General features: G+C 40.9%; 1 protein-coding gene across 4 annotated transcripts in view; it reads right to left on the bottom strand.

Annotated features, from left to right (window-relative positions):
* The window catches only part of PARVG (parvin gamma), a 29,987-nt gene extending 5,682 nt beyond the window's left edge, over positions 1-24,305 (bottom strand). For 2 of the 4 annotated variants that reach the window (XM_054016319.1, XM_054016322.1), the window contains exons 1-11: positions 24,065-24,305; positions 18,399-18,495; positions 17,818-17,882; positions 14,299-14,401; positions 13,014-13,154; positions 12,504-12,619; positions 11,378-11,433; positions 9,096-9,118; positions 7,085-7,146; positions 6,919-6,987; positions 5,118-5,219 (exon numbers count right to left, since the gene is read on the bottom strand). In XM_054016319.1, the coding sequence (XP_053872294.1) occupies positions 5,118-5,219; positions 6,919-6,987; positions 7,085-7,146; positions 9,096-9,118; positions 11,378-11,433; positions 12,504-12,619; positions 13,014-13,154; positions 14,299-14,401; positions 17,818-17,882; positions 18,399-18,477 (816 nt within the window). In that variant the 5' untranslated portion in view covers positions 18,478-18,495; positions 24,065-24,305. Of the gene's footprint in view, positions 1-5,117; positions 5,220-6,918; positions 6,988-7,084; positions 7,147-9,095; positions 9,119-11,377; positions 11,434-12,503; positions 12,620-13,013; positions 13,155-14,298; positions 14,402-17,817; positions 17,883-18,272; positions 18,376-18,398; positions 18,496-24,064 lie in introns of those variants that run through there. The other 2 variants (XM_054016320.1, XM_054016321.1) reach the window with 2 other exon arrangements.
* Between the last annotated feature and the right edge of the window lie 2,299 nt (positions 24,306-26,604).

The following is a 26,604-nucleotide window of genomic DNA, read 5'->3' as shown; positions in this document are numbered from 1 at the left end:
CAAAGTGTTGCATCCTACATAAGAAAATTCTTTATTAGACCTTCTCCTAACAGATAAAGAGGAACTGATCACAGAACTAAAAATTAGTGGTAGTTTAGGTACAAGCAATCATATACAGCTGGTTCTTTAATGGGGCCAATTTCACAAAGCTGAAAACAATCATCTAGAAGGAAGAATTTAATCAGAAAAATGTGAATGATAATTGTGAATCATTTAAGAAAATCTTACTAGATTCCCCAGAAGCCACAATCAAGGGACAAGCCTGTGCTGGTTAAAACAATGGCTTGGTTTAGAAGGGGCAGGGGGCGGAGGGGGAGAGAGAGAGAGAGAGAGTGTGTGTGTGTAAATAAAAACAAATGGAATAATGGGGAATCTGATAGTAATGAATATAAATCAGAAGTTGGGAATTGTAGAAAAATGATAACAGAAGCAAAGGGACACAGGAAAAAATATGGCCAGCAGAGTTAAGGACAATTAGAAGGGTTTTTTAAAATATATTAGAAACAAAAGAATCCTGACAATAGTATTGGTCCATTGCTAGATGGAACTGGTAGAATTATCAATAACAATGCAGAAAAGGCAGAAGTGGTCAATAAATATTTCTAGTCTGTATTTGGGGGGAAAACTCATAGACTCATAGACTTTAAGGTCAGAAGGGACCAATTATGATCATCTGGTCTGACCCCCTGCATGCTGCAGGCCACAAAAACAGATGATATAGTCTCTTCATATGGTGAAGATAACACTCTTTCCATTCCACTAATTTCTCTGGAGGATGTTAAACAGAAGCTACTAAAGTTAGACAATTTAAATCAGCAGGTCCAAATAACTTCCATCCAAGGATTTTAAAAGAGCTGGCTGAGTAGCTCGCTGGACCATTAATGTTGATTTTCAATAAGTCTTGGAGCACTGGGGAAGTTTTCAAAAAACTGGAAGAAAGCGAATGTTGTGCCAATTTTTAAAAAGGGTAAACAGAATGACCCCAGTAGTTATAGGCCTGTCAGCCTGACATGGATCTCAGTCAATATAATGGAGCAGCTGATATAGGACTCAATTAATAAAGAATTAAAGGAGGGTAAAGTAAAAGTAATGCAAATCAACATGGGTTTATGGAAAATAGATTAAATCAAACTCACTTAATATCTTTTTTTAGCTGAGGTTACAAGTTGGGTTGTTAAAGGTAATGATGTTGACATAGTATACTTAGACTTCTGTAAGGCATTTGACTTGGTATTGCATGACATTTTGATTAAAAAACTAGAATGATATAAAATTAACATGGCACACATTAAATGGATTAAAAACTGGCTAATCAATAGGTCTCAAAATGCAACTGTAAATGAGGAATCGTCATTGATGGATGTGTTTCCAGTGGGCTTGCATGGATCGGTTCTTGGCCCTATGCTATTTAACATTTTTATCAATAACCTGGAAGAAAACATAAAATCATCATTGATAAAGTTTGCAGATGACACAAAAATGGGGGAGTGGTAAATATTGAACAGGACTGGTCACTCATTCAGAGCAAACTGGATCGCTTGGTAAACTGGTCACAAGGAAACAATATGTGTTTAATACTGCTAAATGTAAATGTATACATCTATGAGGAAAGAATGCAGGCCATGCTTACATGATGTGGGACTCTATCCTGGGAAGCGTGACTCTGAAAAAGATTTGAGGGCCATGATGGATAATCAGCTGAATATAAGCTCCCAGTGTGACACCGTGTCCAAAAGAGCTAATGTGATCCTAGGATGCATAAACAGAGGAATCTCAAGTTGAGCAGAGAGATTATTTACCTCTGTATTTGGCACTGGTGTGAACATTGCTGGAATACTGTGTCCAATTCTGGTGCAAACAATTTAAGAAGGATGTTGATAAATTGGAGAGGGTTGAATGACTAAAGGATTAGAAAATCTGTCTCGTAGTGATAGACTCAAAGAACTCGCTCTATTTAGCTCAACAAAGAGAAGGTTAAAGGAGACTTGATTACAGTCTATAAGTACCTACATGAGGAACAAATATTTAATAATGGAATTCTAAATCTAAACCCAATTTGATGGCTGGAAGTTGAAACTAGACAAATTCAGAAATAAGACATAAATGTTTAACAATGAGGGAAATTAACCATTAGAACAATTTACCAAGGGTCATGGTGGATTCTCCATCGTTGACAATTTTTAAATCAAGATTGGATATTTTTTCTAAAACCATGGTTTTCAACCTTCTTTATTTCCAGACCCCTAAAAAATGTTGAATGGAGGTGCAGACCCCTTTGGAAATCTTAGACCTAGTCTGCAGAATCCCAGGGATCCATGGACCACAGATTGAAAACCATTGTTCTAAAAGATATACTCTAGGAATTATTTTGGGGAAGTTCTATGGCCTGTGTTATACAGGAGGTCAGACTAGATGATCAAAATGGTCCTTTCTGGCCTTGGAATCTACGAACCGCCCCTCATCCCAATTCCTGCTCCCTTTTCCCCTCCTCCTCTGCTCCTGCTCATCCTCTGGTCCCTGAATCCCTCCCCTTCTTCATCCCTCTGCATTCCCACTAGAGGGACCAGACGTCCCAATATTAGGGGCTTTGGCTTATATACACATATATATATCCCACACCTCCTGAATTTTTTTTTCACATTTACTATCTGGTCACCCTAATTCCCACTGTGGCTTCTTCCTCCTTTTCCTCCACACTACCTAGGCCCAGAAACTGAGAACATTGAGAGAACAAGATAGTTTCCCTGCTCTCACTTCCAGTGCCCAAGCCCATAATGTCCCCAACTACTGGAGAAGCAATTGAAGGGAAAGTCTTGTGCAGCCTTGCAGCTCAGGGCTTGGAGCATGCTTGGTTGCTTTGAGGGGATAGTACATGTGCAGTCCTGTCACACAGAGGAGGAGCGAGAGGATGGAGCATGCTCAGTGCAGACAATCTTCAGGGAATTTAGATGCCAAACTCAAACAACTCTCTATTGACCATGTGCCAACTGAAAGGCTTATAACTTGGCCAAATGTGGGCAGTTTTTCACAGGGATGGCAAAAATCCTCACAAAAATCACCTCCTGCTTCAAAGAATGGAGGAGCTAGAACTTCTCAACAAATGGGTTGTGAAAAGGTTTTTAGTAAAACAACAAAGTTCCCCCTAACCTCGTTCTCAGAAATAGGTGAACTGTTTTAGCTGGGGGGAAAAATTCAGCCTGAGGCGGGTACCTTGCCTGGAAAAGTATAGCCCAAATAGTTGAAGTTTGGCAAAGTTATGATCAACTGAGAACAAGGTCTTATAATGGTATTTATGGGAAGTATCAAGGCAACCTTAACTATAGGTGGCCCTTCCAGTTCCACCTATAATAAAGGAAAGGGGGGGAAGGAATAGTACCATCCTCTGACATCAAAGGGAGGGCAGTGAAGCAAGAGATCAGAGAGTGCACCACCCACTGATGCCACAGGATGAGCAGGAGGTAAGTGATAACTCCATCCACTGATGCCCTGCTGAGGAGATCTCTAAAGGTAAAGGTTCCATCCTATGTTGAGCAGGGTTCTGCCACCACCACATTTGGTTTCTTTTGAGTTTACGTACATTCTAGATATATCCCAATATCGATTTTCCTTTATTTTTCAGTGTTTTTCCCCCTCACTAGCATCCACTCCAATTCCCTCTGCCCAAGATACACAGACTGTATCTACTGGCTTTGAACTATCAGCTTTCAACTTGAGTGAAAGACGATACACAATAATGATCCTGACGGTATGGCTGGTTGTCACCACTTTTATAACAGGAATGTCATGTTTTAAATCTCAGAGGAGTTCTGCAGTGAAGATTACATTGTCATGTTCTACTGTACCAATTAATGTCTAAAATGAAGGGGAGTTAGGGTACACAAGGGATTTAGGGGAAGTGTTTTAAAATGAAATAAAGTCTCTGAGCTACAGTAGTTAGATTTTTATATCACTCAGGATATAAGACAGGAAAAAAAACTAAGTAAACAATGCTTTGACTGAAAGTAGTACCTGGGGTTAACTTTGCTAAAATTAAAGATCTTGAGATACAATCACAGCAAAGTGCTTCACACCCCCAATGGATTCCTCTCTGAGGGCAGTGTCCAATGGTTAGAGGCTAGGACTGGGAGTCAATAGTTCTGAATTCTAATACCAACTTTGGCACTGTCTTACTCTGCAATTTACTTCTGAAAAATGGAGGTATATATGTTCCTCACAAGAAAGTCGTTTAGACGTCATTAACTAATAGGGCTGGTCAAAAGAATAGGAATTCTTTTCTACAAAACTTTTTGAACAAACCAAAAACATGTTTGTTTTGTTCAAACTTCTTCATGGGTTTTACTGACTTTTTTTCTTCTAGAGTGATTTGAAAATAAAATGTTTTGTTTCCAATTTAATGGAATCAGAGCAAAAAAAAATAGTGGAGAAAGAAAAGGGAGAGGGCAACTGAAGTTGGAACACTTTCATTTTGATTCAATTCAAATTTATTTTTTCCCCAAATCTAATTAGCACAGTTTTAAAACAGGGTCAGTATTGGACAGGCTGTGTGCATGAGGGCTCTCAGCTTTGCTAACAGAGGGTCAAGTGAATTGATGCTAGCAATAGGAGGAAACTTTTAGAAAAGTGACCTTGCCTACACGGGGCCTTAGAGATGGTACCATCAAGTTAGGGTTGAGGTACATTTGTGGGACAATGTGAGGGAATCTTTGTGGCCCCTACCCTTGCTGTGTCACCTGTGTGGCTAAATGGAAGAAGCTGTTGGTCTAATATTGCATTCGCATTCCAACCCATGCAATACAGAGATGTTTATTTAAAGCACTTGGAATTCACTGCATTTGTCTGGTTAACAAATGCAAATAATGATCGCTTTCATTTTGTAGGATCATGGTAGATTTCAGTACAGACTTTGGGGCAGGGACTTTTTTTTTTAAATTAGATTATAACATGCTTAGAGCACTCTTGTGTGTTGTCTAAAGCTGCTATCCTGCAAATGCTTGTTCAGGCGATTAACTTTACACATTGAAATCGCAGAGACTACTAACAATGGAGCTAATCATGTGCAGAAAGTACATGGAAGGTATTCGCAGGACCAGGGCTTAAGTAAATAAATAACCACCTACCATTTCCGTAGCACAATTTGGGTTCAGGAAGAACTCCCTTAAATTCAGGAAATACCCTCCAAGTTGTCCAATTAACAAAAGCAAGATAACTCCATCTGCAAACTATAAGAAGAATCACCTGAGTATTATTTATTAAATTGGCTTTTACCACAGCCAGGGAAAAAAAGATTCAAAGAGTTTTACTCAAAGAGATAAATGTTGTTCTATGGAAAGAAGAATTGAGAATATACAGTATAAATTATACAATCTAGTGACTTATTTCCTTAACCCCAATTTATACACAGAATGTCATTTCTATCTATCTAACGCTCATAAATTCCTATTACTGTAGTAGGAACGTACCACTGTGTGAAGGATAGCAATACAAATGAGCTTTTTGAAATGTCCCATGTTTGAACAGATTTCAAACAAAAATAAATATGTATCACTACATAAAAGGAAATTCCATCTAGGATTCATGATAGCAATCCCTTCAAAAGCTCCATTCTCAGTAATTAATACTCCAGTCCCCAGCCATACAATGCAAGCTACTGGAATTATTATTGCGTCAAAGGTTTTAATGGTTGCAGTGAAGTGCCAGTTGTAGTCTAGATTTTCCCCACCCTTTCATATGCATGCCAAGAAGGAAAAGAGCACAAGGAACTTCCCCATCCCAATCTGCCTAGGGTTACCATACGTCCAGTTTTTCCCGGACATGTCCGGCTTTTCGGCAATCAAACCCCCATCCGGGGGGAATTGCGAAAAAGCCGAACATGTCCGGGAAAATGCTGGCCGGGCACTTTCCCTCCCGGGTGGTGGGGTCCCCAGAACTCCCAGCCACTCCGCAGTTGCCCAGCTCCTTCCCATTTTATCATGGATATTTTTAGTAAGAGTCACAGACAGGTCACAGCTTCCGTGAATTTTTCTTTATTGCCCGGGACCTGTCTGTGACTTTTACTAAAAATACCCATGAAAAAGTCTTAGCCTTATCTATAAATTGTGGCCTAGATTTTCAGAAGGGTCTAGTAATTTGGGTGCCCACCTTTAGACACTTTAAACGGGGCTGATTTTCAGAGGGCTGGAGATCAGCACTTTGTGAAAACCAGGCCTCTCGATCATGTCTTAAGTTAGGCACTCAAAAATCACTAGTCACTTTGACAATTTAGGCCTATTTTTTAAAGATGCTGAGCAACCACATTTCCAACTTAAGTCAATGGAAGCTGTAGGGCAGTGGTTCTCAAAGCCGGTCCGCCGCTTGTTCAGGGAAAGCCCATGGCGGGCTGGGCTGGTTTGTTTACCTACCACATCCGCAGGTTCAGCCGGTCGCGTCTCCCACTGGCTGCAGTTTGCCGCTCCAGGCCAATGGGGGCTGTGGGAAGCGGCACGGGCCAAGGGATGTGATGGCAGCCCTTCCGGCAGCCCCCATTGGCCTGGAGCAGCGAACCATTGCCAGTGGGTGCCGCGATCAGCCGAACCTGCGGACGTGGCAGGTAAACAAACCGGCCCTGCCCGCCAGGGGCTTTCCCTGAGCAAGCGGCGGACCAGCTTTGAGAACCACTGCTGTAGGGGTTCAAGAGCCTCTGAAAATCAGGACCTACATGACGACAACCTTGGGATGGTGTTCCATACTAACCCCTTATTTTCAATTACTTATCATATTGGCATTAAAAATCCTCCAAAATTGACACTTGATGTGCCTGAACTCAGGCTATGAACGAATGTGTATATTTGCCAAGTTTAAAAGAGAAATATAGGGATTTTGGAGGTGACAGACATTAACATAACCAACAGACATTTTAACATACAGCTCAAAGAGTGCTACCTGAGAGTCAGCATCATTCACATTTAATCCTAATTTTCCAACATGCTTGTTGACAAATTGCAAAAGCACCTAAAGAATGGGAGGGGGGAAAATGGAATTTTTAGAGAATTCATTAATAACATCTTATAATGCAAATGTCAATGTCTGTTTAACATTTAAAAGTTACCTTTTTCACATCATCCAGTTTGTCCGGTGCATGTGTGAATAATTCATCAAAGGCATCAGCTTCTATGGCAAAATATTCAATAAATGTTAATTAGGATTATCTGGAGAAACTACTAGACCGGTGGTTAAAATAAATTGAACTGGGAGGGGGGATCCCTCCCTGTATAAGCCCAGGAGAAGTCGAGTTGTGGGACAGTACTGCTCCCCAATATTCTCTTCCCCACTTAATATAAGAGAGAAGAGGGAGCTGTGCTTCCCCTGACTTTAACACCTGTGTCAGACAAAATAGTTTGTTTTTATCAGCTTCCCTAATTTTCACAGGCATGGGTTCTCTTAGTTTGTGCTGCCATTAGCATGGGCCCTAGGCAAGCTGAAGTTCCATGGGTCCTATAGTTCATCTCTTTTCATTTGCGCACCTTATCCCTGAACATCTGCAATAAAATCAGTAGAAAATAAGGGTCATATATTACCATTCTTCAGTACCTGAAATTCCCATTGATATCAGTGGGAGTTTTGCACAAAAACTGAGGGTGGAGAATGGCCATACATTCAGTGATAGAAATATTTGCTCATAATTCTAAATCCATAGATTTGAAGGTCAGAAGGGACCATTAGAGTCTGACGTCCTGCATAACACATACCATAGAACCTCACACAGTAATTTTGAGTAGCATTACACATTAGAATTAGGGCTGGAAATTGGAAAGAAATTTGGACATTTTCAGTGAAAAATGGAAATGAAATTTTTGTGAATTCCCACCCTTATTTTCTGACCTGCTCTAATGAGAATTGTGTACATCTCCTCACAGTAATCCATGAACAAAATTGCTTTTGCCTGAGATGAACAAAGTTCTCCAACTCGATTAAAATCAAGGGCATTATGCCAGCGTAATTAAGAAGAGACTTTGGCTTCTATGGTGTGGGATGTGAATTGAGCTTTGTTTAGAAGAGAGACTACTCATCCAAATTAGCAGCTATACTACATAAAAAGGCTCCAGTGTTGAGAACATGCCACTGGGTCTCATTCTCCCTATTCAATTGTTGGTTCAGTATTGTTAGGAAACAAAGAATAACAAATCAATAGCAGGAATGTGTGTAAATCCTACAGCATTGTCACAAACTAAAGAGCCTTTTTCTGGAGCTAAGATTTCTGTTTTTCTTCCTTTCTTTAAGCAAGATATATTTTTTAAAAATAGATAAAGACTGAAGAGTGAATTAAGGTTTCTTCCTTTGACAGATTAATCTGCATGTTTTCTGCATTGTCTCAGTTTATAAATGAAGACCACTTAATAGAATAGCTGATAAAAAATAATGAAAATACATGTTCAATTAAATACTTTGTCTCTGCACTAGCTGTAACTGATCATATGAATTGCACAGAAGAGAATTAAAGCAGCCCCATTTATTCATTGAGGGTGAAATTTGCCCCTTTGCAGATAGCAAGGCTCAAACAGGCCTTGTAAGTCCTCAAAATGGAGCGTAGTGGTATATAAGCCTTTTGCTTGCCCTCTTCACCCAGGTGAATTTCACAATGAAATGTTTTACTTCCCTCAGTAGTTCTGATGGTGCATTCTGCTTTGGATTAACCTGGTTGTTAAGGTCTGTTATCAAGTGATAATGAAGTTTCAAAACATTATTTTGCAAACTAAAGAAAACAGACCTGAATGCAACTGCCAGCAAGTCAGAAGCCCAATTCTGCAGCTGTTACACACATGAATAGTTCAACTGAAGTAAATGGGATTCATCTCACGTCACCCCTCCATCATTTTGCCTCCCTCAATTTTATTTCTCATTGCCAGTATGCCTTTAGGTTCTCCTGTGGGGTGATCAATTGGAACCATGAGAGGCCCAGTTCTGATCTCCTCCCAGTATTATACCATTGTAACTCCACTGACTGTCATGGGGTTAGCCCTGATTTATCATGATGTCAGTGAGATCAGAATTGGATACATACAACTTTTGAAAACAGTATGCAGTAAAGAAACACTGAATTTGGCCTTCAGAGTACTTACTTGACTGGCCTTCTAAAGTCTCTCTAAAGATTCAACAACAAACAACAACAAAAAGAGAATTAGCAAAAACATACAGCACTAATCCAATTTCAAAGCAAAGCATATCTGTGCCATAAGGATTCCTATGAAGTAGGAGATAGAGTACAGAACCTCACTAGTTATTTGCCAGAGGTAGCTTTCCAACAGACAGTTTTATAGCGCACTGTATTTATGTGTTCTTGGAAAAATATAATATTTTATTTGGCACACAGACTAATGCACATTTATTTTATAAGCACAATCTTCCAACGAGCTGCTCATAATACTAGAATGGTAAGTTGTGTTAACATATAAAATATAATAGTTGATGATGGAACTGTAGCAGGGAAAAACTGTTTCCAGTTCATGGCCCAACCTCCATATTTTCATTGTGTCCCATTGCTGAGCTCATGGAATAATTAGAGAATCTCACAAACTGAACAAGATCAGATTGTTCTTTCTTTAGCACCAAAATAAGGAAAAATTGCTGAACTCTGGTAATGTATTAATACAATAGCTATAAATTAGTAATATGTAAACTGGTTTTGTTTTTATACAATTGAACTTTTAACCTCAGATATATAAACCTAACATGCTTGGTTTACTAATTATGTCATTTATCAGGTCTTGCAAAGACCAATGAAAACCAGTAACGGCTCTGCAAGATGAGTAAATGCCTCTACTTCATGCAATAATTCTGTGGCAGTAGTATTTACTAAGCCCTGAAAAAGCTTAAATTACAGAACAGATTGTAACTAAACGGCAACCAGACATGATGTATAACTGTACTTTTTGGTAATAGCAATTTAAAAAAAAATTCTGATCAGGTCAATGTGTTGGTGTGACATATTGGGAATAAGTCAGTATGAACTTATGACTTTCAGTTTGATTTTTATGAACTCTTTGTATGATTACATGCTTATTGATTCTTTCACTATATGCTGTCATGTTAAAATTACATCTTCCCTCTTTTGCAAAGGGTCTGACAACTAAGGGGTTGACTCTCAATAAGGACAATCAATAGTTTAATAACCATGCCCTAGGAGGACAGTGGAGACTACTGGCCAGAGATTACTGACTTACTAATAGCTCTTATCCATGGTAACAAATATAGAGAATGTTGAAGGCCACAGCTAGAGTTAGTTGAACACTGATTCGTTGAAATCAAAATGTTTTGATGAAAATTTTGTCAGGAAGGTTTCTAAAGTCCAGGATGGAGATTTATGAGTGAGTGAGACACACCAACCCACCTCAGAATAGCCAATACCCTAGGGCCACCTAGGATGTGGATGACCCAGGTTCAAATCCCTGCTCCAAACCAGTGACTTAACCAGAGTGAGTGCCCTAACCTCTGGACTACTGGCTATTATTGGGGCGGTTTATCTTTTTTCTGCCTCTCTTGTATTCATTCATAAAATATTTTGAAAAGTTGCACTTTTGATCTGGTGCAGAACGAAAACAAATTTTGAAATCTGGAAATTTTTCATAAAATAAAATTTTTGCTTTCCAACCACCCCTAGCTACAGCCCATGGAGGACTAGAGGCTGGAATAACCCCAAGGGAAGGCCAGGAAGAGACAAGGTGTAAGAAACGGCTACTAAAAGGAGACTTACTTTAGCAAGGAGGGCCAGAACCAGAAGACAAGATTGAACAGAGAAGGGTGTCAGAGGATCCTGGACTCCCTGAAGGACATTGATTAATACCAAAAGAGCTCTCAGGAAGGATGAGAAAATTGAGGGAAGGTCTTGTGTTCAGGCATTTGTTGTTTTAGATCTGAATATCTCTTGTGCTTTGTCTATGAGTAAAGTGTGTCTGGTTTAGAAGTTCCTTTGCAGAATGTGTGTGTGTTTCCCTGTTTTAAGTCTCACAATGTCCCAGAAAAGGGAAACTGTAAACCAGGGTATCAACGTGGGTGGAATTCTGGGAAGCACATGCTTAAGTTATTGGAAAAACCAAGGCAGAGCCTAGGGCAGCTAGACCATGGGATCCCACATCCCAGCAGGGGTACTAGATAAGGGGTCTGTACCCCAGGAATGTGCCAGAAAATGAACCCAGTGGCTTAAAAACATGTGGGAACCAAAGGTTGAATCCAATACAGCAGCCTGGTGTCTGGCCACAAACAAAAATTTAACCAGGGCTGTAACATTTCGTTGCTTGGGATATTTTTTTAAATAGCCACAGCCACACTATTATTTTAATAAATGAAGTGATCATTTAAATCCTCCTTTGTTATACAATGTATAAAAAAATATTTCTTCTCTTACCTGTTCTCTGTGATATATTCCACTGCATTTTCTGTCCTTAATCCTGTTAAGGTACGCTGTTAAAAGGAAAGCCAATATAGAATAATGATGTTTAACTGCAAGGGCTATACAAAGAAATCTGTAATAGTAAAGGCAACTTTTATTAACTGTTTGCTGCTATAAACTTTAAGTTTAAAATATTCACAAGTGCTTAAGTGACTTAGGAACCTAAGCGCAACTGTCAAAAATGACTTTAGTGACATTGGCGTCTTGTATGGTCAAGATCTAGATCTTCTTGTCAGAGGCTATCCATACAATAAAGCATTTAAAATCCAGACTCTCCTAGATTTAAATGTGTAGAGAGCAAGCCCAAGGCATATGCATCACATATGCACAGTCCCATGTGCAGCTCTCCAAATAGGGATTAAGCAAGCTTTAAGGGGGATACAGGCCTCATGCTGTGTTCTATATGCAAGTGAACTTCACCCACAGTTTGACTCAGTGCTCCCAACTTTCACAATTATATCATAAGTTGTGGGATATGTGATGTTTTTCTTAAAGCCCCAGATCCTAGATTCATGTAACTATGTGAAAATCTGTTTTCATTTCATTACCTAAATAAATAAAATTCTAAAAGGTAAGTTCCTAGCTCTCATAGGTGTGGAGAAAAGCTTGAAAATGTGACCCAAGTGCACCCTAAAGTCACAAAAATCAGAAAGTAAATAAAACCCACAAATTAAAAAAAAAAAATCTCATGATTTTTAGGCCAATCTGAGGATTTGGGGACAAATGAATTTTGAATAGTTGGGGTTATAATCAGTTATAATTTCCATCCACCAAGAGCAACTCTGCTTTCAGTCTGAATGCCTTTTATTTTACATCAAGTGGAAACAGCAAAAGCATATCAGGAAAGTCTCCATGACAAAGCATTGTGTTTGTAGCCTCTGTAGAATGCTACCTCTGAACTGAACACAAAATGGCTGGTTACCCCTGCAAACAACAGATTTCTAGAAATTAAAAGGTGAATTACACAGAAAACAAAAGCATAACAGTTATACAGTGATATACACTTTTCTTCCACTGTATTTTTTAATTTCTTGTGAGACCTCTGTAACCCCATGGCAGCAAAGGAAAGAGCCATAATTACCTCAATGATTATTACTTCCACACGAATATTTGAAGGGATAGGCAGATCAGGTTTGAAGTGCTTTGCTATTGCAATCAGAAGATATAATGTGCTCAGTAAGTCCTTCTGGAAGATGGCTGTTTCATGTAAAGAAAGCAAATTATAAGTAATCTGCAAACTCATTACAGCTTAATAGCAATACTCTGCATTCCCATTGTGCCTTCCTGAGAAAGTTCTAGTGCTTTACAACCAAAACATGAAATATGCCTCCAAATACGCTTGTGAGGAAGGGCAGATTAGTCCCATTTTATAGCTGTGGGAATGAGGCACAGAAAGATTAAAGAGACCTGTTCAGGGTCAAATAGGAAGTCTGTAGTTAGACACAGGAGAACTGGGTTCAGTTCCTGGCTATATTTCAGTGCCTTAGCCCCAAGATCATCCTTCCCTTAGCAGCATCTTCTTAGCCCACTAAAACCCCAGAACAATATATTTTTATGAGGTAATTTCCTTGCATTTTACTTCTGCACATACAATCAATATTCCATTTCAGCTGGCTCTCTTCTAGTTGTAAACACTGGGCCACAGCTTCCAGAATAACGGCAAGTTTACGTTTCTGTTTTTTTTCTGTCAGTGCAATCTTCTCAACATCCAGCCTGAGAGATCCTAGTTTTTCTGAGATGGAGCATCGTTAAAACAAAACAAAGCAAGATGGATATGTTTTAACAGTACTGTAGAGACAATACAAAATCATAGCAGAAATACCAAAAAAGTCTCGATATAAGTGATCAGTATAATTTAATAAATTATATAATGCAGACCCGAAGCCCGCAATTGGATGTGCACAGGTACTCCCTTGGGTTCATGCAGAATCTCAATGACATCAATAAGGCTCCACACATGGTTCTGATTGCAGGATTGGGGCCACAGGCTACAGGTTAATTTTTAGCCACAAGTGCTCTACACCCTGGGTTTTACCAGTGGGAACTGCAGGAATCCACTGAGTGAATTTGCCCTGTAGATTGGTATGTGTGCTAAGCACACAGCGGTTCATATAAAAAGAAAAATCTTAGTTTATAGTTGTGACACCACAGCCCCAAAGTATAAAAGAAAACCAATCCTATTCACGAGCCTGGTGGCATCACTATGATTTACGAGATTTGAGCAGAAGATTAGGAGGTGAGAGCCAATCCAGTTGCAGTCAAAGCAGAATGGAGAAGAGGGTAAAGACCGCAGTAATTAGAGAGATGGTGGGAATGGAAGACCATAACTTTAGGCTGAGCATTGATTCAAGAGGCCAGACCTTCAACTAGCATAAAATTGATGTTGATCCATTGAAGTGAACATAGCCACTTTGATTTACAGCAGCTGAAGTTCTGGTCTAAGGTCTCAGACTATGGCTTTTAAAAAATATACATATTTATAATTGTAGAGATGATTCCAGCTGGTGTTTATGGTAATATCATAAGTCATATTCACTGTCATGGTTTATGATGTCATCAGCACCTCTTGGAGGTGTTATAACCTCAGACTTCAAAGTTAACCTTTTTACTCTCTATATAAACAACGGAATAAAAAGACTTTCCAAAGGGTGGCAGGGAAGTGTCAAGCACTTGTTCAGGATTGCAATTACCACATATGGTTCACAGTGCAGTGCTCATCTCTATTTGAGTGCAAGAGGCATTAATAATTAGTAAGATACCAGCAAGCAAAGCTGTTCTTACAATTTAGCGTCTTTGGTTTTTATTTTATCTGTGAGCTTCTGCACTGAAGAGCATGTGAGATTTATTAGGGAGCAGAGCTCAAAGAAGCAACTTACCCAAGAGATGATGAAGTATCAGCCCATCAAACAGGTCTTCTTCCAGGCTTTTTACTACTATGTGTTCCTGTTTCAGGGTTGTGTTAATCCAATCTATCAAGAGCTGTAGGAAAAAATCAAACAGTCAGCAATGATATCATAGAATCATAGAATATCAGGGTTGGAAGGGACCTCAGGAGGTCATCTAGTCCAACCCCCTGCTCAAAGCAGGACCAATTCCCAACTAAATCATCCCAGCCAGGGCTTTGTCAAGCCAAGGAAGGAGATTCCACCACCTCCCTAGGTAACGCATTCCAGTGCTTCACCATCCTCCTAGTGAAATAGTGTTTCCTAATATCCAACCTAGACCTCCCCCACTGCAACTTGAGACCATTACTCCTTGTTCTGTCATCTCCACCACTGAGAACAGCCGAGCTCCATCCTCTTTGGAACCCCCCTTCAGGTAGTTGAAAGCAGCTATCAAATCCCCCCTCATTCTTCTCTTCTGGAGACTAAACAATCCCAGTTCCCTCAGCCTCTCCTCATAAGTCACGTGCTCCAGACCCCTAATCATTTTTGTTGCCCTCTGCTGGACTCTTTCCAATTTTTCCATATCCTTCTTGTAGTGTGGGGCCCAAAACTGGACACAGTACTCCAGATGAGGCCTCACCAATGTCGAATAAAGGGGAACGATCACGTTCCTCGATCTGCTGGCAGATATGTCTGTTGTTGGAACAGAAAGTGGGAAAATAAATGGTAATACTTTACCATCACAAGAGTGCACCTTCCTCCTTTGTCTTTTGTTTTCATCCTCCATTGAGTCTCTCCTTGTCTTTATTTTATTTTAGTCTTCTCTCTGTCTCTCTCTCTCTCAACACCATGCTCCTATTTTCTCTTTCCAACTCTCTTCTCTCTCCCTTTTCATTTTCTCTGCTCCTCCCCCACATCCGCTTTATTTTCAATTCATCTCACTAAGTGGTATATCCACAGTATGAAATGTAACACCTCTTTGTGTGGTAAAAGGAGGTGCTCAGATTGTTTGTGTCCCCTCTGCTGTGGTTGATAGAATGTGTTTCAGCACTTCAAAATATTAAACGCCTAACGGGTAGAATTCATTCTGTGCAGAAAGGCAGTGAAACCCCTAGGTGAATGTGTGTTACGGGTCCTCTTCTGTGCCTGATCCGCGGAGAATATTAGTCTGTTACAGCCCAGCTACAGAGATTTGGCTCTAGCTCAAGCTATGACAGCTCATGCTTTAATTCTGAAGCCCCCAGGTCTATGGTCATGTCTGTCACAATTAAACCCTACTTGGAGGGCTTAATTGGTGTATCAGTTTTGTGCTGCTTCTCTGTGCAGGGGTGTATGGAATCCTGAATAAGACTATTTTCCCCTCATTAGACCATTCTGCAGGCTGAAACATTCCAGTCCATATTGTTACTCTGAAGACATGCTTCTCAAAGAAAAATATATAAAAGAAAACTTAAAAACCCTATGAGAGGTTTGAAAATTCACAAGACATTAAAAAACCTCTCTGCTCTATATTGATGAGCTCTCAAAGTGTGTGTAATGCACATTCAAAGCCAAGAGACAGCAGGATTCCACTCAGTGAACTGTGGTTATCCTCACCTAATGCCTAGAGTTCAAGTTCTGACGATCCATTGGATTAGTGTAGTTTGAACTGGCAAGCTGAGGGCAGTGGCATAAGCTGATGAACTGCACTGCTGAAAATAGAGTCACAAGCTTCCTGGTTCACCTGTTTTATATTTTAACAGCCATCTCCCTAGCCTACAGCTTAGGCAACATTGCCTTACCTCTAGCTACCAGGGTCTCCCCAGGCAGCAATACAAAGAAATGTATCTGAAAACCCAGGAGAAAAGAACAGGTAGGGAAAGCAAAAAAGAATAATTGAAGCAGAAGTTTGCTACTAACTTCTTCTTGCTTTAAGCACTTCACATTTTACCTGTAGTTTAATATTCTTGGCAACTGAGAAGCCCCAAAGCCACCCGGAAGAGAACACCCAATTGAATCAGGAAACTAATTTAATATTTTCCACAAGTGAGTTTCTTTGCTTCTCTAAGGCAGCCCTTGAAGAGACCCTCCAAGTCTCCCATTATAATCGCCTCCTTAAAGTCTCTGTGTCAGAGCTATGAACTCTCCAGACAAGGAAGACAATGCCTGCCACTCCCTGATATGCCAGAAGGCATTACTGATGGCGAGCAACATAAAGCATTCTCTCTCTTCCTCTGGCCAGTGAGGAAACAGGTTAGTCAGTCAAACCCAGGTTGCACGCGCTGTAATCATGAACGGGGTCAACAGCAGAGCTCACAGGAATCTTCACAAAAACAGACTAAAGAAATCCTTTATTTTGGCAATTTGTGAAGAATGAATTCAGTGTCTTTAGTGATTCCTTCTTGCTATACCACCTCTCAAATTCTCTCATTTATTAAAATATGGTAATGGTAAAAACCTGTTGCAAAAATTAAACCCTTCATGAACTGATTGAGAGCTCATTAGGTTTTAGGGAACATATAATATAGAAACACACAAATGTACGTTTAGGGTTTTGTGAATATGAGCTATACATACACACCAACACTCAAAATACCTGTCACAGTTTTAATATCTCTGTAACTGTGAAAGGTACTGGTGTGCTGCCCAACGAGATCTGTCATTTTACTGATCCTTCCAAACAGCAGGTTCGGTGTGATGATATCCAGGAGGCTATCACATGAGAAAAGCATCTTGAATTAGGTTTGAATATATAACAAAGAAGGGGATTTTCAAAGTCTCTGTGAAGTAAGTGCTGCTGTTTAACAACTGGGTTCATTTTACTCAATTACATTAACTAGAACCTAATGGAATTTACTGTACAATTTTGAAAGCTTTTGTTATGAATGTGAATGGTGACTTGCATGACCAGTGTCCTCTACAGTGATCTTCATTGCTCCCTTCAAGATGGCTTGTACTGATGGTACTGGCCACTGGTGTAGAAAGGATACTAGACTACACAGACCACTGCTCTGAGCAGTGTGGCAATTCCTATATTACTATCACACGGTCAGGGCAGCAAACCAAAGTTGCTTTAAGCCTTTACTAGTAGCAAATGTTAACATTTGATTTATTTTTTGTTTGTTAGACTCCTCTTTGATATTACACTGTCATTTTCTTTATGATGAAACTCTTGGATATTTTGGGCTCAGAAGTTATCCAGCTGGACACTTTGGACATGGACTAGGTCTCTCAAATGCTAGAACCTCTTCACACAACACAGCAAAAGTCTTGCTTTGTCTGAGTTAAGCACTGAGACTTGATTCTGCCAAATGCTAAGCTCTTGGTCACAGATCCAGCAAAGCACCTGGAAGCAAAGCACCTTTATGCCTGTGCGTAATCCAATTGATGTCATTGGGATTACTAACCTGCTTAAGTTTTTTGCTGGTCTGGGGCTAGAGTGCTCAGTACCTTACATGATGGAGCCTGATTACACAACATTTAAAAACAAGGGTCTATGTGTAAATAATAATTTAGTAAAAGAAATGATACCATTTGTAGTTCTTCCAATTTGGGGTTATTGTAGGACGTAGGATTTATGAATTTCCTCTTTTCTCCTATAAACAGAAGTGAACAATATCCATTACTATTCTCTGATGTGACTAATGCAAGTTTTCTATAACTGCCCTCAGTTCAATATCGCCCCATTTTGCTAATTACATCATGAAAAAGTGTACTCATTTGTAATTTTATAGATTTCCTATGAGGGAGAAAATGGCATATCAGATCATTACAATTGCCTATTAGAAATTATCTTTCCAGGGAATTCAAATTGATAAGACCAAAGGGACACTTTCTAAAAATAAACAAAAACACAGTTTGGTTTGGTTCTTTTGTGTGAAACGTAAACCTCATTTAGAGGATTAGCTGGAACTTGCAGTCACTCTTCATAACCCGCCTATGGAGAGTTGGAGACTAAATTCCATGCAATAGGGTTACTTACTTACACTTGATTGAACCTGGAAATAATGCTGTAAAACAAATGAGATTCATTTGTGCTGAGAACTTCCATTTTTTTGGTTCTTTGGGTCCCTCCTCTCCCTTTCTTCATTGCTGGTTTATAAAACACATACCTTGAACAACGTCATTCTTAAGTGGTGAATGATGAAGCGCACTGGGCTGTGCAAAAGCAGTGAAAAAGTCTGGTTCCATTGTATTATTTTTTTGCTCCTAGAAAATTGAAAAAAAAAATATTTTCAAAATGTGCTAGAGCCAAAATGAGTACTAATGAGGGAATATGCACCAAGTGAAATTATTTCTTTCAGCCATTTTTGAAGTGTTTGTGGGTGACCTACTTTTAAACATGCAGCAACATATATTTAAGCAACATTAAAATTAAAATGAAGTTAATCAGTTTTTTCCTGGAGACAAAAAGTGCTACAGTATTAAAAAAAATTTTTAACTCCAGTCAGTGCTGCTTAATCTGAATTAGATCAGCAAAATCCTATTGCAGTTCAGATGATAAATGCTTCAGCAGGAGACATCGGGGTGCAAATTATAAAAATGGTCAGCACTTAACTGTTTGAGATGAATAAACCAAGAATATAGCAGATCTAGAAGACTGCATGTATTTTAGAAGGAAGTTCAAAAAAGCTCAGGCTTTGACATTTCCCTTCCCAACCATTGCTGCCCTGAAATAAAATGGGAATGACAACACACAAAGGAGAACAGACCAAAGTATCTTGTCAACATATAGAAGACTATGGAAGGGATTTTCAAAACTGGATAGGAAGAGTGGGAGAGGGTAGCAGACGCCAAAGTGGGGATGAATTGGATAGAAGCAAAGAGGGACAAAAACAGGTTAGGGGCACAGAGGCAGAAGGGTCTATAACCACTAGAGAACATTCCCCTACATCAGGGGTGGCCAACCTGTGGCTCCCGAGCCACATGCGGCTCCCTGTATAGGCACCAACTCCGGGACTGGAGCTACAGGCTCCAACTTTCCAATATGCCCGGGGGTGCTCACTGCTCAACCCCTGGCTCTGCCACAAGCCCTGCTCCCACTCCACCCCTCCCTGAACCTTCCCCTGAGCCTGCCATGCCCTCACTCCTCCCTCTCCCCACCCGTCCCCTTCCTTCCCCCCTGGAGCCTCCTGCATGCCAAAAAACAGCTGATCGGGAGGTGCGGGGAGGGAGGGGGAGACACTGATTGGTGGGGCTGCCGGTGGGCAGGAGGCGCTGGGGGTGGGGGCGGAGAGCTGATGGGGGGCTGCTGACGTATTACTGTGGCTCTTTGGCAATGTTCATTGGTAAATTCTGGCTCCTTCTCAGGCTCAGGTTGGCCACCCCTGCCCTACATCACCTGGAATTGTATCTTTCAAAAATGTAAACGTATCAGGGAGAGCAGAATAAGTTTGTACATACAACCTTAATCCTAAAATTTCCTAACATTAGAATGCTTGACTTTGCAACCTTAACATTCTTTTAATGTAGGATTTTTTATATGTAATATAAAAGGCTGAGAAAGCTAGGCTTACTTAGTCAGGAATGGTAAAGAGCTAAAGGAAACTAAGATTTTGAAGAGTATAGTTAAAAACTGAGCAGTCTCTATTTACTTTGTCCTATAATATAAGAACAAGAGTTTAACTTATTACACTAATGGTAAGTAAATTTAAATTCACTACAGCAGGAAATCACGTCATATACTGTAACTGGATTTTAAGGGGTTGGATAATAACATTTGTAATTGTAGTATGCAAGCTAAAAATAGGGATATTAAAATCTTATACATCAGTGTACAAAATGATCATCTGCAGGGGTCAGAAAGGCCAACAACTTGCATCACCACCAGACATGTATAATTATTATTGCTCATTATTTGTATTACAATCGTCTGAGATTTGGGTTACATCATGCTAGACTCTGTACAAACACAGAGTAAGAGTCAGTTTCTGCCCCTTACAATCTAAACAGACAAAGGGCAGGAAGGGAAACAGCATTGTATAGCTAATCAGGTGCATTCTGGAAGTGAGGACCACAGTTCACCTTTCTTTGAAGCATCAAATCTTAGCTATTTCTGGAGGCAGAATATCAGATATCATGGATAAATAATCTGTCCAGTATTATTAATGCTATGTTCCTATGGCCTAATGAATAGAGCACTGCATAGGGACTCAGCACTGCCATGGACCTGCTGGGTGACCTTGGGCAAGTCACTACCCTTCCTGTACCTCAGTTTTCCCATCTGTAAAATGGGGATAATGATACTGACCTCCTTTGTAAAGCATTTTGAGACCTATGGATGAACAGTGCTATATAAGAGCTAGGTATTATTATGAAGAGGAAACATTTCCCCTCTTATTAAAAAAAGTTCCAAGTCTCAAAAATATAGGGGAAGAAGTACATTTAAAGGAAAGTGGGGCACCCTTTGTTAAACATTCACATTGTGAGAACAGGAAAACAGAATAATCAATAGGTGAGAGATCCACTGCAAATAGTATTGCACATCTGACATGGAAGACCTCTGAGGTACAGTCTCTTGCTTTGATAGCTTAAAACTACAAACCCCTTAGAATCTCTCTCACGTTTTTATCAGGGCTCCATTATAAGGAAAGTGAATGTTGCACAACACAATAGACACAAAATGCACAAAACTGCTGGAGAGAATGTATTTCATCACTATGGTTGCAAAATCTAATGCCAGCTCTGGAAAATGGAGTTAGCAAGAATGAAATAATTATCAGAAATGGAGCCTTCTACTGCCTACATAAGAGTAACAACTGAACTATTTGAGGAACGTTGGACCAAGGGAAATGAAAAATATAATTAATATAGTGGAAGATTTTCATATGCACTAGTGGAAATTAGATACCTAACTTGAAAGTCAAGGGGGGTTAGGTGTCCAACTGCCACTTTTCCCTTTAAAAATCTCTTTCTCAGACCTCTTAGACGTGTGTACACTTCCTGTAATTCATACCCTATATTGCCTCAGTGGTGCTGTTGCCCCTACCTTTTATATCGATCACTCTTCCTTTAATACTTATGGTTGAAAATAATTTGGACGGTCAACAATTCTGCTTCTCTCTAATAAAAGGTTAGTAACTAAAAACACACATGGGATATTGGGGAGGCCCCCAAAATCAGACACCATGTTTGAGACCTTGGCATCTCAGTTTCCCCATCTGTGACTTGAAGAGAGTAACACCTACCACTGAGTGGTTGTGTGGGGATTCATTTGATAAGGACTAGAGAGAGGTTTCCTCTCAGCCCATAGTAAGGAGCATCAGGTAACTGTGCCAGCCCAGGCTCGGACTAGAGCCTGAATAGTGACTCAGTAACAGTCACCATTCGATTTCTACTCCCCCAGCCTTGTTCCTGTGAGGGAAGTAACCTGCTCTAATCTGATACCAGGTATCAGTTACTCCCCACTCTGCACTAGCTCAGCAATGCTGACTGTCAACTACAGTCAAGGCTCTGCCCTTGCCTGTCCATCTGCACAGGAAGGCGGAAGGTGGAGGGGCCCAATGGAGGTTGCTCTCCCTGTTGAATTGGGACCCACCATATTGACTAAACCACCCAGAAGAGTGAGGATGTGCCCGACACCCCTTTACTCCACTGCATGAGCATGTAGGGTGAGCCACAATTGTGCCCTAATTATTCATGAAGCACTTTAAGGCTATAAAGGGACTACATTCAGTAGGTATGACATTGTAATATTAAATCCATAGATTGATGGTGGCCATCTTGGCCGATACAGTCTGTACACTGAGAAATCTCCTGTTACTTCCAGGGAGAATATTGATGTGGGGTTGTTTCAAGCCCTTATTTTACAATAAAAGTGGGTTGTTGTGCAGTGTCAGGCAAGTGACCCAGCACTGCATGTCTAGCCCAGTGGAAACCTAGATTCTAGATCAGAATTTGCTGCAACCTTCTCCCTCACAGGCTCTTCACCTCAGCTTCACCCCACATCTGCCCTTCTTACCTTCATCTTCACCCCTGTCCCGTCTCCCTCGCCTCCTTCACAACAGTGTCCCCTCCCTCTTCACTTTTCTTTCCATTTAGCGTACTTCCTTCCTCCTAAACCCACAAAAAGGGGTATGTGGGGGGGAACACAGCACTAAGATGACATTTGCCATTATCATACTGTTCACTCTGCTTGTGTGTTCTTCCCTTTTCCCCTCCCTGCGTCTGCCTTGTCTTTTAGATTGTAAGCTTTTAAAGTCAGGGACGATCTGCTACTCTGTATAGTGCCTATTTTTGTCACTCTCTCACTTCCCAAGCCAACCTGGGTTCAGAATGCTGGGGGGCCTGGCTCCTGGGAACGTTGGCTCCTCTCATGTATTAAGGAGCTGTTTTGGCAAGCTGAAAAATCTTGGGGATCTCGCACACATTTATGATTTACGCTGGCAAGATCCTGAGCACCTACCGCTACAGGAATTAGAGATCTCAGCATGTCACAGGAAGTACTTAGAACCATGCCAGAACAGGCCTTAAATTAAAAATTGGTGGCAGCGTACATAAATATACCCTTAGGGCTCAGTCCAATGACCTGCCTAGCAGCTGAGGTCGGAGGGCCTCAGCATTTCATAGGATCATTAGTTATTATCATTAAGGTGGATTCTGGATCAGGCTCCAAGTTACACTCTAGGGCAGGTGTGGCCAAACTGCAGCTCGCAAGCCACATGTGGCTCTTTGATGATTAAAGTGCAGCTCGCGAAGCCGACCACTCCCCCCATTCGGCTTCTGTCCCGTGGAGAGGTGCTGGGGTTAGGGGCTTCTGCCCAACAGCGAGGGGGGGTTTCAGGGCTTCTGCCCCATAGGAGGTGCCTGCCGTGGGGCAGAATTCCCTCGCCCTCCCAGTCCCACCCCGCTGCAGGGCAGGAACCCCGGCAGGCATGCCCCACAGGGCTTAAGACCTGAGCCCCAGCAGGCACTCCCTCCCTCTCGAATTTCTGAAGATTATAGTATGTGGCCCAGCGGGTCAGTAAGTTTGGCCATCCCTGCTCTAGTGAAACGCTCAAAAACTTGATACAGTAAGTTTCAGTTCCAAACAACCCCTCCAGGATGTCTGTAGACATCCCAAAAAACTGCCTGCTAAAGGTTTACATATTGCACTAACATCATGGGGGAACGTGAATGGGTTTGGAATCCTTTTTCTATTTCAGTTCCTTAAATGCGCTGGGAGAAGTATTAAGATTGGAGTTGGTCATGCAGGCCTGCTGCAATGGGGCTCTGCAGACTCTCTTTTCTATTTTTCTTTTTACTTCTTTTGCTATCAAGCTATTTTATCAGGCCTTGCATCCATGCATGCCTTATTTACTGGTACATGGAGAACAATACTTGTTTTAGACCAGTTGCTAGAATACTGATTGCAACAATATTGTGTACTGGAATTTTAAAATTATATTGGCCTTACTCTTGACTCTTCTTGCAAAATGGCATCATTTGGTTCTGAGTTATTGAGACAATATCCTAAATTTTCTTAGATCTTGAGAAAGGCAGAAGCTATTTATTTTTCTGCATTCTGCTAGGGGTAGTCAATAAGTTTTCAGGTATGTCAAGCGTTGCTAGAATATTATAAGCTGCAATGCAACAGTTCCTTAACTGCTGAAAATAGCAGATAAGATTGTTCTGATGGCAAAATAATAATTTTGTATTAATAGTTCAAATCACCTAACTTTTTGTCTACTATCCCTTCACAATCTGGTTCCCTAAATTTCATTGAGCTATTACATATGTTTTACTGCTCATAATGCTACCATAATTATAATCTACCATAGAATATACATGAAACACTTACTTTTGCAGATGAGGACACCAAGAAGTTTGAATTGATTTATTTCCTGTTGGAAAAAGCCAAAAGCAGTATTCCAAATAAGCTCAAAATTAGTACCAGACAAAAGGCTTTCTAGTCTGAAAAAATAAAAACGGCATGTGTCAGGATTCAATCAATCCACCTAATTTTATACTGCTGCCATTAGAACACCACAATGAGAAAAGTAGGCAAGAAACAAAAAGAAAGATTAGTTCTTTGCACTCAGTTTAGAACAGTCCCTTACTTCCTCATTTTGCACTGTGGTTTTCAAGAGAAAAGGTTGGCTTGTTAGCAACAGGAAAGAGATGACGTTATGCCATGTTTAGCCAGTATAATCAATTTGCATATGAACATTTTGCATAAAAGAACTGACACCATGTTGCCTTTAATAATTCTCTAAGTGTTCCTCAAGGGGTCTAACCAAGGCAAGGTCATGGGAAAGGAGTATGAAACCTATCATAGGATAAAGTTTTGGGCAGCTTTGTGTTGAAATTGCTGCCTTCCATTCAAAGCAGCTTGAAGATTATCAAGAGGCAAGTTACACACAGTTCTTATGTTACATTTTAAAAATGAAACCACGATTCTGTTCAGAGCCCTAATGTCAACACGTATGGTCTCTGCTAGCGTCTATAACTACTGCAGTAAACGTGCATCTAAACCAGGGGTTCTCACAACAAATTTTGGTGGCCTCAGAGTGCAGCCACTAACTCTTGCTGGTGGCCTCATTGACACTTTTTTCCTAAAATTATTTATTTTTTTCTACAGTTAATAAAGTAATATGCACATATATACATCCACATCTTTGTCATTTATTTATGGAAGGTTTTAGGGGTTTTTTTGCAAACAATAATAAAAATAATGCACAATTATCCCTATTCTTTACTGGACCTAACAGAATAGAAACACAAATAAGGTGCTTTGCGCATTCTTGCCTTTTTTATTATTGTTTCTTTTGCTTTTTTGGTAAAAGTTGTTGTCTGTACAACAATAGTCCAAATAATAATGAAAAACATATCTGGGCGGCTTGGGTCTGGGGAGGGGTGGGCTGTGGCTGGCCTGGGGCTCCTCCGGGCAGGTGGGGGGGGGGGAGATGTCTCGGGGCTTTGTCCAGCCTGGGGCTCCTCTGGCTGAGGAGGGGGGGATGCTCGGGGCTTCTCCGGGCTAAGGGCTTGCGGCTCCAGCCGCAGGGGGTCTCAGGGCTTCAGCTGCTGTGGGGGGGAGGGTGCGGGCGGAAGAGGTGGAGTCAGGGGCTAGCCTCCCCAAAGGGGGGAATCCACCTGCTGGCCATGCACCGCCGCCGCTCATCTCCTCATCCCACCCGGCCCACCGCTTGTTTCCTAAATCCCTCCTCAGTCCCCCACCCGCCACTCGCCTCCTCTGACCCCTCGCCCACATCTGCCCCTCGCCTCCTCACTCCCCTGCCAGACACCCCCCTAGTATTTTACTGACAGGGAAATACTGCACATAACATTGCATCTCTCTCAAGAAGTATACAGTAGCACCTACCATTCAGGTGATTAAATACTTTTCTTTCTGAAGACAGAAAAGGCAAAACTGCTCTTCAGATTTAGATTTTCCCCTAGTCTAATTAACATTTTAAAATACTGTAATGGTCTTACCAATGGGGAAAGCCTACTAGGTCGTATCCATCCAGTTACTAATGCATGATGATTCCCTGAAGTAAATTCAAGTGGTTAGTCCAATTCAGTTTTAAGCATCATAAGCAGTAAGGCTTCCCCCACTTCCCTTGGGAGATTATTTCATAGCCTAATGCGGCCGACTCTGATATCATATACCACCGTATTTAGGCTAAATTTTCCCTTTTTAAAAAATTTCACATTCTTACTCCAAGTTATAGCCCCCAAGCACTACTCAGTTCCTCTCCTTCTTCACCATACATCCCCATCAGATAAAGGTAGATGATTGCCGTACCCCTCCCACATATACTCATTCATTATTCAACCACACTAACTGGGGTTTGTTGTCTAAAGCCTTCCCATCATTAACTGATGCATTCACAGTCATTATTTTTGCTGTTCTCCAATTCCCCCCAATCTCTTTCTACTGATAAGATGCCCCGATCTAAGTACAATAGTCTAAGTGGCATGTAATGGTGTGTCCATCCCACACAAGCCCTGAGCTGGTTAACATGGATCAGAAGGAGTCAATTAACCTTAGATTCTGCACCTGGAGAGGGCCAAGGGCTTGATAGGGCCTAATGGCAGATGAAGCAGAGCTGGGAGGCAGGGATTGGGATACCATTAAAAAGCCAGGAAGTAAGCACAGTAAAGAGTTTCAGGCAGTAGATCTGCAGTTGCTGCTTAGAGTGAAAAGGTGTTGGCCAGGGACAAGGAAGAGCTCCAGGGGGCAAGTAAGCCCTGGTGTCCTGCCCTGGACTAGGGAGTCTTACAAGAGGCCTAGGAGGTGAAGCGGCCATGCGGAGTGGAGGAAGCTCTGGGGGTAAACCCAGAGAAAGGCAAGGAGATGGAGAGGTGGGCAGGAAGGAGTCAAGAACTGCAACGGCA

Source organism: Malaclemys terrapin, chromosome 1, assembly GCF_027887155.1.
Source record: "Malaclemys terrapin pileata isolate rMalTer1 chromosome 1, rMalTer1.hap1, whole genome shotgun sequence".
Lineage (NCBI taxonomy): Eukaryota > Metazoa > Chordata > Testudines > Emydidae > Malaclemys > Malaclemys terrapin.
The sequence above is the reverse complement of the archived record's forward strand: the minus strand, read 5'-3'. Positions and strand labels throughout refer to the sequence as shown.